The sequence below is a fragment of the Octopus bimaculoides genome, chromosome 9, assembly GCF_046866305.1.
Source record: "Octopus bimaculoides isolate indiv1 chromosome 9, ASM4686630v1, whole genome shotgun sequence".
NCBI lineage: Eukaryota > Metazoa > Mollusca > Cephalopoda > Octopoda > Octopodidae > Octopus > Octopus bimaculoides.
The window spans coordinates 8,787,157-8,803,241 of record NC_142936.1 but is presented as its reverse complement, the minus strand read 5'-3'; the positions used below and the strand labels follow the sequence as shown (position 1 = coordinate 8,803,241).

Below are 16,085 nucleotides of genomic sequence, written 5' to 3'. Positions count from 1 at the left end.
AAGAAATGTCGCAAAGCATTTTGTTTTGCTTGCTAACGATTCTGCTAGTTTACCACCTTAAGCGTGTGCTATGAAATCCAACGTTAAACTCACTGCTTTCATGCATCGAATCTAGAGTACTTTGTGTACTGATACAGTAGGAATTGATTCCAGTATTTTAAGTTGCTGAAACTCACGCCATTTTTACAGCGCATCTTTTGTTTATGGCAGCGATTCATATAATTCTATCTATGAAACCTACTTAAATTCAGGTAGATTAGAATGTTAAAAATTTAACGTTTTCACTAACAGACACACAGCGAAGTACTGGTGATGCCACGATACAAGCCATTAGCCAGTAAGCAGATCACCTTTAGATTTGGCCAATTGCGTTTTTCCTCCTCTGCCGATAAAAAGATCAAAAGATGTGAATATAATATTATCATTCTTTGATTCTAAAAGCGTAAAAGTTCTAAAAATACAATGTTGGTTATAGTTTTAAATCCAAAACTGATCTATTTAAGTATTTATTTATTACTTCTCGTTGGTTTTATACATCGGTTGTTTGAGCCCAAGTAATATAAAATTGTATTTTGTTCGCACAGCCAAATCATTTCACGCACGCTCAAACACACACAAATACCCGTTAGCAAAACACATACCAAAACGTAATAAATACAAACCACACAGATTCTTACACAAAACGCAACTACAAAGCCAAGTACATACACACACAAAACGCACACATACACAAAAGCAGAGAAGACAGTTCAATTTTATACACACCATACATGAAAAGAACGTAAACTTTTACGTGTATACCCCAGGCGCACACATAAATTACACATTCAAATAAACACAAATATTACAATAGTAATAAAAAGCATACAAACTGCAACATTGTTTAATACTCAGAAAAGATAACCACAAAGGCATAAAAACAAGAACAACGAAACACTGCATCTCACAAACAGATTGCAAATTAAAATATTCAGTAAATTCAGGAAATTTCTTTAGAAAAACACAATGAATGGTTCATATGAAAATTTCTCTAAGTCTGTATTGGAGACCGAAATAACCTTTAAAAAGAACCAATGCCCATTGTTATATATTATCAACATCGCTGGATAAGAACATAGGTTTTTATATTTTGTTGGCAAGTCTTGTTTCGAAAAATGAATGAAAGTACGTAATTTATTATTAATTCTTTTTTATATTAAGTTTTCTCTCGCAAGGGAACATGACTTGGCAGCCTGTGCGATTCTTTCGCTAATTTGTTTTAGGTACTTTTTCGGTTACGATCAGATATACACCCGATCTGATCGGGTATATATCTTTCGACCCAACGGAGCACCCGGGATATAATAGCTGGGGAAAGAGAGGGATAAACTCAGGGATGCTCACAACTAGAGTTCACCACAGTTGAGTAGGCTTGAGCTCCGAGAAATAAAGTGTTACGTTTAAAGACGCGAGAGCTGCACTGTCCTGGAAGTGAACCCGGGATATTATGATCATAAACTGCGCAAACAAATATGTAGAAACGAACACCCATATAAGAATAGTGTTTATTGTGTAAGAGAGATTGTATCTGGAAGAACGGGTAGCGTTTTAGTTCGCCTTACATATTTTTGTTGTAAAGGCTTTATAATATTCATTCTATTATAGGCACAATGGTTGAGATTTTTGAACCCTAGGATAACAGGCAAAGTCGACTTCAGCAGGATTCGATCTTAGAACGTAAAGAGCTGGAATAAATAGCACAAAAGCATTTATCTATCGCTCTAGCTGCCATTCTTCCAGCTCGTTATCTTTAAATGGTTTCAAATTTTGGAAATTTGACTGATAATATATCTTATCAACCCCGAAAGGATGACAAGTAACGTTGACCTCGGCAGGATTTGAACTTAGAACGAAAACGTATAGCACAAAGCATTTTTCCAACCTCTGTGCTAATGATTCTGCCAGCTGGATTTCTTTTATTTAGGCACATGGCCTTTATAAAGAGTGGACACCACAAGGACAGACAAAACAAGACATTGGGGTACATATAAAACTCATATCGAATGGACTATGATAAAAAATGAGGATGAAATGGCTTACTCGCCCCACCCAAAGTAAACAGTTTCATTTTACTGTTCTTTTAAATTACAGTTCACTTTACAGTCATGTATATCCCCCCCCCCATTTTTTTTAAAAACACAATTACAACAAATATTAAATAAGATCGTCGAAAATTACAACAGGCGGCAACTCGTCGTATCTAAACTGTAGTGGTGATATTTACAACTCTTTTTTTCCAAACAGTTCTACTAATCTCTCCCCTCTTTCTCTCTCCCTCCAATAGCACGCCATTCTTAACTTCTGAGTTTGCCAATTTTACTCTGATAACATTTGTTATCTTTCTTACCTTCTTTTCGATTTCAACACTTTTTTCGTATTATACGAGGTTTCCTAAATTTCTCCCTGTAGGTATTTTTCTCTGATATCTTTCAGCACTCTCTTCGTCCGACACAATTTTCTCTGTCTCAAATTCGCTGTCTCTTTTGTTTCCATTCTTCTGTCGTGCTACTTCTTCCTTACTGGTTGAAGGCAAAGGTTCCTGAGTTTGCATTTCACTTGATTTATTTTAACCAAACACCCGTGATAAGCAAGGACAGGTGTATAAAACATTTGTGAGCCATGCATATAAATATGAGTGAAGCATCTTTCTCTGAGAAGAGATTCCTCTAAGTTTGGCGTCTTCATGGTATGATGTGTCTTCTGTGAAGAATGTTTAACTGACATAAGGAATTTGGAAAAGAAACCGAATGGTGTTTTATTTTTATTCCTCTTGCCTGTCTTTTGGTATTTATTTCAACTTTAATATTAAAAAAAATAACTCGATAGTAGCGAATTATTGCGACAGCAAACCCTACAACTTTGTACAGCTGTCACTTCCGATAGTGCGCAATTAATTTTGTCTGACAACTAATCGATATTAGATTTTAATGTAGAAGTGAAATCAATGAAAAAAAAAAAAAAGGTATTTCATTCTTAATATTTTTTTTTTCATTTTTGGAGCTTATTAACTATAAACATTGGGAAAGAACTTTCTAGAATCCTCATTGAATAATGCGTGTCATTAAAAAAAAAAAAGGAAAAATGAACAGAAACACTCTTATTCTCTAATGGAACCGAGTATTATTTTGCCAACAGCTTTTTTTTCCTGAGTTTTGATTCCATTGAATTCCTACAGATTGTGTATTTACTGTTAAATAATTCATATCTTTACTCTCTTTCCCACACATTGCTCTCTTCTTATCTTCACACATCTGTCTGTCCGTCTGTCTCTTTTTCTATCTCTTCTCTGTCTTCATCTCTCTCTGTCTCCCCACTTCCTCTCTTTTCCTTACTGTTTTTTCTGTTCCTTATTTTTTCATGCAATCATTGTATGTAAATCTCGTTTTAAATCTTTCACATATCATTTCTTCCGCGATCGTTTTTAATCTCTGATCTCCTGTAACTCTTTGTGTCCGCAGCTTCTGGACCAGCAAAATATTAGTCTTGTCCCCTGTGTCGAAGAGGGGAGCTGTCCTTCACAGATTTTTTTATTTTTTTGGGTTACGTCCACTATTTTCATTTTTACTGACCTGCAACCAAGGTACATTGGTATGAAGACCTATTCATCACTCATTAGAGTTGTTGTGGAGTGCTTCCTGACCTCGTCTACTGTCTTGAAAGCGCATGGCTTAGTATTGGATTCATAACCGTTAGATTGTGGTTTCGATTCCTGGACCGGGCGATGCGTTGTGTTCTTGAGCAGAACACTCACTTCATTTCACGTTGTTTCAATCCACTCAGCTGGCAAAAATGTGTTATCCTGCGACGGACTGGCGTCTCGTCCAGGGGACAATATATACGCCACAGAAATAGGAAAACCGGCGGCCCCATGAGTCTATATGACTCGGGAAGGGACTTTATCCTATCCTATCATTTATTATCAGAAATATCACCTCTACTATATTGTGTTTTACCCCTAGCATCACAAGCTTTCGTTTCTTAGATTAATCGGAAGCAATTTTCTATTTGTTGAAGTATCGCTTGCTCTAGTTTCCGACTTTTTACTTCTATAGATTTGTAAACAAGTTTTGAGATTGGTTTTTTGCTGGATGGATTCTGATATATTTAAAGCTATGTTTCGGCCAGACCTCGTAAAGATAATTTTTGATTCTTTAGATCACGGGTTCTCAACCATTTAAAAAATCATTTATGGACCTCTTTGATTACTATTTTATTCTGGTGGACTTCTATCGCCATTCGATGTTTGAAAACCAGTTATATAGATACTTCTTTTAAAATTCCTATTTTGTTTTTCACACATTAACTTGTGTAGGTTGAATTATGTAAAATGTTAGAGAAAGAAACCTACCTGTTTCTTGCAATACATACCAATACATACATCTAAAGCAAAATATTTTCTGGAGCCCTTAAAACACTGTTTGCGGATCCCCAATTTACTATTTTGTTACGTGGACCCCCCAAAATCTTATATGGACCCTTAGGGTCCGTGTGGACCTCGGTTGAAAACCACTGCTTTAGACAATAAATTAATTTTTTATACCTGACGCAGAGCTGATGAATCTGCTAAACAGTTTTTTGGTCGTTGTGTCTTGATCTTTCCTTTATTATGTTAGTATTAGTTAGCATTATGTTAGTATTAGTTAGCATTATGTTAGTATTAGTGGGCTCGCGGTCGTAAGATTGCGGTTTCGATTCTCAGACCGGGCATTGTGAGTATTTATTGACCGAAAATACCTAAAGCTCCACAAAGCTGCGGCAGTGGGTGGTGGCGAACCCTTTTGTACTCTTTCTTCCTGTTTCTGTTGTACATGTATTTCAAAGGGCCAGCCTTGTCACACGCTGTGTCACGCTGAATCTCCCCGAGAACTACGTTAAGGATACACGTGTCTGTGGAATGTTCAGCCATTTGCACGTTAATTTCACGAGCAGGCTGTTCCGTTGATCAGATCAACTGGAACCCACGTCGTCGCAACCGACGAAGCACCACGTATTTGCTGTAATTTTAAAGTGATTATTTAGACTGAGTTGTCTGTTTTTTACTTTAATTTTGTTGTTCTCATCGTTATTACTATTGTCATTTTCACATTTATTTTTGTGCAGTTGTTTTTTTGTTGCTACTTTGGATGTTGTTTCTGTCTGAACTGGTGGTGAAGGTGATGGCGGTGAAGATTGTGGTGGTGGTCGTGATGATTGTGTTTTGCTTAAACATGGAAAAGGCAGAGTCAAAACAGTGATTCCATTCGGTAATTTCGCTTCCTTGAATTTTGCCGAATAATTTGAGGTTATGCCTATTTTTAGATTTTGTTTTTCAGAAATGAGCAAATTCTACGGAAGCAATCCACAAATTCCGACCCGTAGGGCGAAAATAACAGCGGAAATGTGGAGTTCCCCAGAATCATTAAAAACTTATGTAACACACGGAGGGAAAAATCTTGAACCTGCATCTTTGAAAAACAGCTGAAATACAACCGGAAGCGACGCATTGTTGACACCACCACTACTAATACTACCATCATCATGATCACCACCAACAACAACAGCAACAACAACGACAACAATAATTAACAGATTTTACATTTTCTTTCTTATTTCTCTCAAGAGTAATCTTGCTGGAAACAGATCACGAATTGCCAACAGCTTTACATGTAAATAAAATCCTGTTATTTACCTGTTGTACATTAATATATCAGGTTTCCATAATTTTTTCGGCGGCAATCGAATAAGCGTGATATTTCCAAAGTCTTCGGGGTTCCAAACCAAATTTGTATCGTTCCATTTCTATGGTGAAAAGCAAAAAAGAAAAAGAAAAAAAAGAAACAAGTGAAATAAAATAGCAACAATAAGAAAAAAGATTTTTTTTTTTAATATAGACGAAAAAAAATAATCTGGAATTTATTATTTTCTACTCTAGGCACAAGGCCCGAAATTTTTGGGGAGTGGGGCCAGTCAATTAGATCGACCCCAGTACGCAACTAGTACTTAATTTATCGACTCCGAAATGATGAAAGGCAAAGTTGACCTCGACGGAATTTGAACTCAGAACGTAAAAACAGACGAAATACTGCTAAGCATTTCGCCCGGCGTGCAAACGTTTCTACCAGCACACCGCATTGAAATCCGGAATATATTTTGAAAGGGTAGGGTCTTTGCGTCAGGTTTATCTCTCTCTGATTGACACGACTGAAGTGGGAATAATACAGATTCATGTTAAAGTACATGGCGGCGAGCTGGCAGAATCGTTAGCATGCTGGGTGAAATGCTTAACGGCATTTCGTCCGTCTTTAAATTCGGCGTTCAAATTCTGCCGAGGTCAACTTTACCTTTCATCCTTTCGGGGTCGATAAAATAAGTACCAGTTGATCATGGGGGGGGGGGGTCGACTACATCGACCCCCTCCCCACCACGAAGTGGCTGGCCTTGTTGCCAAAACTTGAAACCAGTATTAAGATAGAGTACAACGAAGTAATACTGATTTGAAATTTTTGCACAAGATTAGTAATTTCGGAGGAGTGAGTGATCAACTGGTACTTATTTTATCGACCCCGAAAGGCTGAAAGGTAAAGTTGACCTCGGCAGAATTTGAACTCAGAACGTAAAGACGGACGAAATTGCGCTAAGCCTTATATCCTGACCACTAGGGCACGTGGCCTCTCCCTATCTTCCTCCTTTATCCTACAATGAAATAAGTACCAGTTGATCACTGGGGTCGATGTAATCAAATTACTCACTCCTCCGAAATTACTAATCTTGTTCAAAAATTTCAAATCAATATTCCGGAACAGACCAGGCAGTCAATCGACACCTCGAATCTCTCCGACAACGTCGTCGCTTTTGCCCACCCGCTAGCCGTATATAGAATACCAATGGATTACTTCCATCGAACGCATTGCGCAACTGTCAGAGGGCTCTGAACGCTTGACGTCATCCCAGAGGCAGAGTATCGTGTTGTAGTCTTTGCTTGATCCAGGATTGTAGCTCCGTCAAAGAGACGAGCTGTGAAAATATCCATCTGACAAACGGCCAATGACTGCATTGCTAGCAGACGCAGGGCCGTCACTTTCTGACGACACTCTAGGTGTTGATAACGATGTCGATACCATTGCTGTTATTGTGATTGGGGTGTTAGCAATCAAACGTTTTCATTCTCTTGAGAGAATAAAGCTTTGGTGTTTGATGTTACTGCATATGTAGCATTTGGGCCCCTACCGTTCACCACAATTCTTATAGTAGCCTAATCTCTCAAATAAAATAGGATGAAGATCTGCAGATTTATCAAGTTTGAAAAGCATCTGTCCCCACCAATTTGAATCCCCATTTCTTGTAGTAGACTGGTTTTACTAGTAGACTGGTCCCAAAATTGCATATATCTCATTTTCTTTCAAAATCATCAATTAGAAGGCGTTGTGTGTAATCTTGGTGACGCCAGTGATAAATAGTCATCGCAACAATATAAGAACACAAAGAGAACACCATGGCAATAACACCGTCCCATATTCCTTCCCGTTTTCGACATGGCGCATGGCACATGGCGCATGGCACATGGCGCATGGCACATGGCGCATGGCACATGGCGCATGGCACATGGCGCATGGTGCCCAATGCACCCTTTATACGTTTGCAGTAGGGCTAGCAACTCTGTTCACGCGCCTGTAGTGAGTGGTCCTTTTTGCTAGACATAGCAACCAAATGCCCTTCAAAAGCACACCACACTGTCTTAAAAACGACGCATAATATAATATAGTTTTAAAGAGCCCTCCCCCCATTTAAAAAAAGACGGTATGCTCACGAATGAAGTACGTTTGATCATAAGCCTGTTTACTTGGAAATGACCTGCGGTTAAACAGCAGCAAAAACAATAACTGTTGCAGCAATATGATTTCAACACAGCACTATCAATATGAACAGATTTATATCAATGATTCTCAATGTTAAAACGAATGTTCTATTTAGTTTGATGTTGCCCTCGTCTGGATTTAAACTCACTAAACCATTTAATCCATCCATTCAACCATCCATTCATCCTCTCTACAATATTTTTCGAACGCCCATTACATTTTAACATCTGACATCAAATAAAGAAATCCTTTTTTTTTTTTTCATTTTTAAACTATCAGCTTTATCTCATTTAAATCCGAACACTATAAAATACCAGCAACAACATCACAAACCCCGACCCCACCAAACAAACCCCAAACCGCCAACACTCGCTAACATCACTAACATAATTACTACTGCCAATCACGGTATCACCCCATCGCCACCACTACTACTACTACTACTACTACTACTACTACTACTACTACCACTACTACTATCAGCGATAACTATAACACCAATATTACTGAGATCATCACCCAGGAGGAGAAAAGAATATCAACAACAGTATCAATATCCCCCCACCTACATCACCAGGTCCATGACCACCACCACCACCTCTAAGAATAACGACATGAATGAAACCACTTATCTGAAAGGTAGGTTAGTGGTTATCACAATGAAACAAAGCAAAACAAGAAATACAACATGGCTGCCAACGCATCAGCATTAACATATTATCTGTTACGATAACAGTATTTCCCCACCACGTTCAAGGGAGCATAGAACAAGGTCTTTCCTAAAGACCTAGGTTTACTGGATGCTGTGAGATAACCGTACATATTCATCATCAATACTAACAAATTTATCAATGAACGATATTAAAAGATGTTTCCTTCATCGATACATCGTAGCTTTTACTATCGTTATCTTTAATTATAATTTTCGCTTCTTTTTATTATAAATTTTTACTATATTTCAATATTTATGTTGTTATTGATTTTTTATTTTATTTTGTAGTTTCTGCGTGTTTCAAATATTGAATAATGAGTCTCAAGGTTAATTAACAAATTAGATATAAAAACAACAGGAAAATAAAATTGTTAAAGTGCCTCTTGGTTATGATTTATTTCGTATTTCCCCCCCCCCTTTCCTTAAATTAGTCACTACCACCCGTTATGCTCTTACTCAATCTCCGACTCCCCGAGTATCTTTCTCTTTCTACTACATAATTTGCATGACTGTGTGTGTGTGTGTGTTTATTTTCATTTTCTCTCTCTTCTCGTGTCACAAAATATAGCTGTACCAATGACATAAAATGGCCAATCAAGTTTTTTTTTTATTACATTTTGCATAAAAATAATTAAAATTTAATGACTCAGTATATTAGAGTAATTAATGAGTATGATTTGGTGTTCTTTGTTTGGTTGATTAGAAACACGAGGTTAATGAGAGCACTGGTGATAATGATAATAGTGATGATGACCCCAGTGATACAACGACAACAATGACAATGATGACGCTGATGATGACAATAGTAATTGATTTCTTTCAATTGCACAAAACGACAAATACAAATTTTGTATAATCGTTATAAACGACTTCTATACCTGGCAGATACTTATTTCTAAATCTCAGACGATCAACGGGAATGTTGGCCACGGCAACAAGATTTAAACTTAGAAATTCAAGGGACGTTACTAAATATGATGTAGCTAAATACTTCGAGTACATTTTGTCAAGGGCTCCACCAACTCTCTCGTCTGCCATTTTTATTAAGACGATAATAATAGTCTCAAAGCCCAACAATTTCGGATGAGGGGTTAATCGGTTACAGCGACCTCAGTACTCATGTTGAACCTCGGCGGAATTTGAACTCAGAACGTAGCGGCAGACGAAATACTGTTAAGCATTTCGCCCGGCGTGATAACGATTCCACCAGCTCACCGCCTTTTTTATTATTATTATTATTATTATTATTATTATTATTATTATTATTATTATTATTATTATAATAACAATCCTTTGTACTATAGGCACAAGGCCTGAAATTTTGGGGGCGGGCATAAGTCGATTGCATCGACTCCAGTACTCAACTGGTATTTAATTTATCACCCCCGAAAGTATGAAAGGCAAAGTCTCAACCTCAGCGGAATTTGAACTCAGACGAACGAAATGCCGCTAAGCATTGTGTCCGGTCTTCTGACAGTTCTACCAGCTTACTGTCTTGACAACAACAACAACAACAACATTAATTCTTTCTAATATAAACTCAAAGACTGAAACTTGGTGGAGGTTGTTAGTCGATGAAGCCAGTACTTGACTGTTACTGTATTTTATCGACTCCAAAATGATGGAAGCAAATTTTCGACGCGCTAACGATTTTACCAATCCGTTTTAGATACGTAATCTGCAGTTAAGATGATACTGTCTACCCTACTACATTACTGGTATTATATTGTATCGACATACAAAACATGAAAAACCAAAGCTGATCTCGGCGAGATTTGAACTCAGAACGTAAAGAGCCGGAACAAATAGCAATAGAATAATAGTAGAATGCAAATAACTTTTTTTTTGTGTGGGAATATGCAGTGGAACGTTGGATGTTATAAAACTCTTTCTTCATTCTACAAAAAAAAAAGAATTTATTTGCTGAGAAAGCTATAATGAATGTGTTTCATGAAACATTAATTTCGAATTTTTTCTGGAAACGATCCTCCAAATAAGAGAGGGAACACTTCCATCTAAGTGGTAATTATTATTGATATGTGAGATAAAGTAGGGAAGCTGGTAAAATCGTTACCGCGCCCGAGGAAAAAAAATGCTTAGTGCCTATTTTTTTTTCGGCTTTACTTTCTGAGTTTAAATTTCGACGAGGTTGACTTTGCCTTTCATCCTTTCGGAGTCGATAAAATAACTACCAATTGAGCACTGACATCGATGTAGTCAACTAGCTTCTTCCTTCCAAAATTTCAGGCCGTGTACCTTCAGTAGAGAGAATTTGCTTTTGAAAGTCTGAGGCAATCAGCCATATAGCGGCGTGTCATATTGAGCATAGATTCCACCTATTTCAGAATTTGCAGTTCTAGTCCACACTGGGCATATATATTCTGCAGTTGTCAAGCATTGCCCGAATGCTACTGTTCTGAGTGGTTTAGGACTTATACAGGGTGTCCACAAAGTCTGGGTACATGGGGATTAACACATGCTTTAAGAAATTATTATTTCTTATATTTAATTGTTTATGTTATGATTTTATTGACTCCAGGTACCCAGACTTTGTGGACACCCTGTACTATACAAGAAAGATGTTAACTTTTGCAGAATATCATTCTGTGTACTCACTTCGATTCATATTATTTTCTAAATGTTAGTCCATGCTTTGGTAACATACTGAAATGCTTAGTTCCTGGCAATGTTTTATCCTAGTTCAGTTCATAAGGTATTTAGCATTCAAGAGATTTAACGTTCTATTCGTCCCTTTGTACATTTGAAATACAGTAGCTTGTGTTTTGTTTTCAAAGAATTCGTAATTAAGTGTTTCTAGCTTATAATAATAATGTAGACTGATTAAAGCAGCACTTAGTTCTGATGTTGCTAAGCTTTTCCCTTTGGCGTGATATACATAGATAAATCATCGGCTGCGATAAAACATTTATATTGTAATAGTTAATTTGATAATTTCTACAGACGTTAAACAAGAATGGAGTCAATAAACTATCCCAAAGTACACCGTTTGTTAATTTTCGAATGCGACTCGTTATTCAGGATTACAAAGAAATATCTAATTCCTATCCTAACACCGATGAGTCACGTGGTTTGTTTTAATCGTATATCTTTTATTTTGTTTTCCACAATAAGCAGTGATTAACCTTATCTAAGTCGCAGTGAGATGAACAAAAACTGTTCTTGTGATTTTCATTTGTTCAAACCCATCTTGTATATATTCAGTGAGATTAAGCAGTTGGATTGTTGTTGATTTTCCAAGAGAGAATGTGGTTTGTTCTTTAATAAGGTGATATTCAATAATGGATGAAGTTCTGTTCAGAATTAATCACTGAGAAAGTTTGTGTGATAAAGGAAAGAAATCGGTCGGAACCTCTTTATGTGTGATTGATCTTTCCCGGGTTTGAGAAGAGCGATTACTCTAGCTTTCCTTCAAATCTTAGGTATTTTATGTATGAGGAGATAGTTGTCAGGTCCAAATTGAAGTCCAACATGATTTATTCGTTGCTTTCGGGGTTGTTATTATGGCTGATAATAATCATTTATTCAACCTTGTTGCTACAAAGAAATACAAAAGGCTCACTTTGCATTTCAACGGAGTTCGTAATAGCGGTGGTGGAATTAGTCGTAGTAGTAGCAGTAGTAGTGGTGGTGGTGATGGTAGTAGTTGTAGTAGTAGTAGTTGCATGACTGGATGCGTGAAGTATAAAGCCGTTGACAGTGAAAGTAGTTGCAATATTTATACAACGAAAAGGCGGCGAGTTGGCAGAAACGTTAGCACGCCGGGCGAAATGTTTAGCGGTATTTCGTCTGTCTTTATGTTCTGAGTTCAAATTCCGTCGAGGTCGACTTTGCCTTTCATCCTTTCGAAGGCCGATAAATTGCGTACTGGGGTTGATCTAATCGACTGGCTCCTTCCCCCAAAATTTCGTGCCTCGTGCCTGGAGTAGAAAGGGATATCTATACAACGGAAATAAGGCGGCGTGCTGGCTGAATCGGTAGGACGTCGGGCAAATTGCTTACGGCATTTCGTCTGCCTTTACGTCCGTCTTTACGTTCTGAGATCAAATTCCGTCGACCTCTACTTTGCCTTTCATCCTTTCGGAATCGATAAAATAAATACCAGTTGAGTACGGAGGTCGATGTAATCGACTTTCCTCCTCCCCCGATTCTACTGCCATTGTGCCAAAATTTGAAATAAATATTTATACACCGGAAACGACAGTTTGATTACCATCGCTATTACAACAGTCACAGCTACCACTAATCATTCCTTTTAATAAAATACATTTGTCTGCAGACAAGAAGGGGAAATAGTTTAAGTTTACTCCCTCTAATTTCATGAAGCACTGATAGCTTTAGGTCTACTTTTTCTGAGTCACTGAAGCTAGGATATGAAAATAATAGCAAAGATTTTTCAATACACACACATGCACACAAAATTTATAGACGCACACAAAAAATACACACGTACACACACACAGAGTTTCAAATTAGAAAAATAATAATGGTTCCAAATTTTGCCAGAAAGGCAGTAATTTTTGAGGACGGTATGCGTCGATTACATCGATCTGATACTTAATTTATCGACCTCGAAAGGATGAAAGGCAAAAATCAACCTCGGCAGAATTTAAACTCAGAACGTAGCGAAAGACGAAATATCGCGAAGCATTTCGCCCGGCGTGCTAACGATTCTGCCAGGTCGCCGCCTTAATTAGATTAATAATAATAATAATAATATGATATGGTGATAACCTCATGAAACGATACTAAGAGTTATTGGGTTGGGGCATAATTATTGCGGCTTTTTTTCAACAAATTTTTTCAACAAAAACAATAACAATATTTAACAAAAACCTCTTTAAATGACGGTCAGACCGTCTGCCAAGCAAATGGGAAGCAGTAATTGAAATGGATGGTGAATATGCTCCGGAATAATCATTTAAAGATGTTTTTGTCGCATGTTGTTATTGTTTTTGTTGAATAAAATTTGTTGAAAAAAAGCAGCAATAATTATGCACCAACCCAATAATTGTTTAAGAAGAAATAAAAACAAAAACGTTAAAATTTTTATCAACGATTCATGAATGTGTAATGAAGAAACTCATTTTACAACGATATAGTTTCATGTTCAGTCCGACTGGGCCGCCCCTTGGGCAAGTTTTTTTATACTCTAGCCTCCGGTCAACCAATGCCTCGTTAGTGAACTTAGTAGACGGAAACTATGTGGAAGCCCGTCATATACACACACACACACACACACACACACACATGAATACATATATATTTATTTATGTGTTTGTGTGTGAGTCTTGACAGCTGGTGTTGATTTGTGTAAGGCCCGTAACTTAGAAGTTCAGCAAAAGAGCCCGACAAAATAAATATCTGATTTAACAATATTGGGATCAATCTCTTCGACTAAACCCTTCAAGGGGATATCCTAGCATGGCCGCCGTCCAATGATTGAAAAAAGTAAAGAAGCTAAAAAAAAAAAATGGCTATGAGCTATAACCAATGTGTATCAGGCTTCCATTGCAAAAGCTAACTATATTCATATACAAGTTGAACGTGTTCTTTAAAAAATCTTCCCATTTTCGATTTTTGTACACTTTTGTCTTTTGCGTTATTTCTTTTTTCTCGTGGTACGTTTTCTGAAAATCTTATTTGGCAAAATTTCATTTTACTTTGACGAAATTATTTTGTGATAGATCTCCATTGATCGATTTGTTTACGACAGAATTATATTCAGAAACCATTTTGATATGAATAAACAAAAGGACAAGTAGGCAAGCGTATATATATATATATAGAGAGAGAGAAATAGGTAGATTGACAGATAGGTGAGTATGAATACATATAGATTAAGAGATTACAGACAAATAGATAGGGGCAGGGATAGGTAATACGAATATTAATAAAAGACATATGGAAATATGAGCATATAGAGTTACAAACTGGAAAATAGACAAATACAGATCAATATATGCATATCTAAATATACGCATATGCATTCATATATATACGCATAAACATGCATACATACATAGACACACTGAGACAACTATACGTATATTCATTTATAAATGTTCATGTATATATATATATATATATATATATATATATCTGCTCACTCACACACACATATATATCTATATCTATGTATACATACATCTACACATACATAAATACAAGCATACACCCGCTCACGTATACATGGCTGCGCCATTAGTCATCCGCATAACACATATAATGATGCGTCTATTGGCGGGTAAAATACTTGCACACAACCATCACATGACCTTGTTTCTTTTTGTTATTGAAAGGAAGGCATTCAGTTGTTTTAACATTATATATATATATATATATATATATATATATATATATATATATATATTATATAAAATTCATGGGTAAGGCCGGAACAATGCAAAATAAATTCTAACAAATCGCAAGAAAACATTGATATGAATTAATGGTGACTTACCCTGCATTCAGTATTTCAGGGTTATGCCCCCCACCTTTTCAGGAAGGGGATTTATTTCGCATTGTTCCGGCCTTACCCACGAATTTCATATAATATATTCCACACAATGCTTTATACTAACTATTCCATTATACTAACTATTCCATTATACTAACTATTCCATTATAATAACTATTCCGTTACTAACTAGAGAGAAAGAGATAGAAGGAGAGTGAGAAGGAGAAGGAGAGGGAAAGAGAAGAATATCCCCAAGTACTTGGAAGGTTCTCTATTGATCATTAAAGGCGTAAAGTAAATGTTGAATATAAACCATGTTATTTTCCTCCCTACTGCTTCCCTACCATATTTCAGATGAAGGACTTACGTTCGAAACGTTATTTGTTTTTGTTTCAACGTGACATTCTATAACGTTTATTATATTTCATCTTATGTTCCATGCTTCCATTTATCTTTTGGTTATATTCTCTAAATATGGACATATAGCGTATGAGTGGCTGTGTGGTAAAAAGCTTACTTCCCAACAACATGGTTCCGCGTTCAGTCCCACTGTGTGGCGCGTTGGGAAAGTGTCTTCTACTATAGCCACAGGCCGACCAAATCCTTGTGAGTGTATTTCGTGGACAGGAATTATAAGAAGCCCGTCGTATATATATATATATATATATATATATATATATATATATATATATATATATATATATATATATATATATATATATATATATATATTCATTTGTGTGTCTGTGTGATTTCACGACAGAGGATGTGCAGATTAGTTACGGTTCAGTTCAGTTCATTATTACTGAAGATTTGGGTTCATTATTACTGAAGATTTGGGTATGAGACGCGTGTCTGCCTAATTTATGCCAAAACTGCTTACAGCTGACCAAAATGACCCTCGGGTTTGAGTTGCACAAGATCTCTTTGATTGCGTCGAGAACGATGGAAACGTTTTGAAAACTTTGTGTGGGCCTCTGAGCAGATATCGCCAAGCTTTTGGCAAAATTTGATGCAGATT

General features: G+C 36.7%; 1 protein-coding gene and 1 long non-coding RNA gene across 2 annotated transcripts in view; one reads left to right on the top strand and one right to left on the bottom strand.

The window, feature by feature from the left end:
- LOC106882137 (neuronal acetylcholine receptor subunit alpha-7) overlaps positions 1-16,085 on the bottom strand; it is a 608,484-nt gene that overhangs the window by 57,195 nt on the left and 535,204 nt on the right. Inside the window, exon 7 of the mRNA XM_052970401.2 lies at positions 5,708-5,817. Within this exon, the coding sequence (XP_052826361.1) occupies positions 5,708-5,817 (110 nt within the window). The remainder of the gene's footprint in view (positions 1-5,707; positions 5,818-16,085) is intronic.
- LOC149133976 (uncharacterized) lies at positions 1,178-6,017 on the top strand. The gene is made up of 2 exons (XR_016243024.1): positions 1,178-2,093; positions 5,352-6,017. It is a non-coding gene; the product is annotated as an uncharacterized LOC149133976 (long non-coding RNA).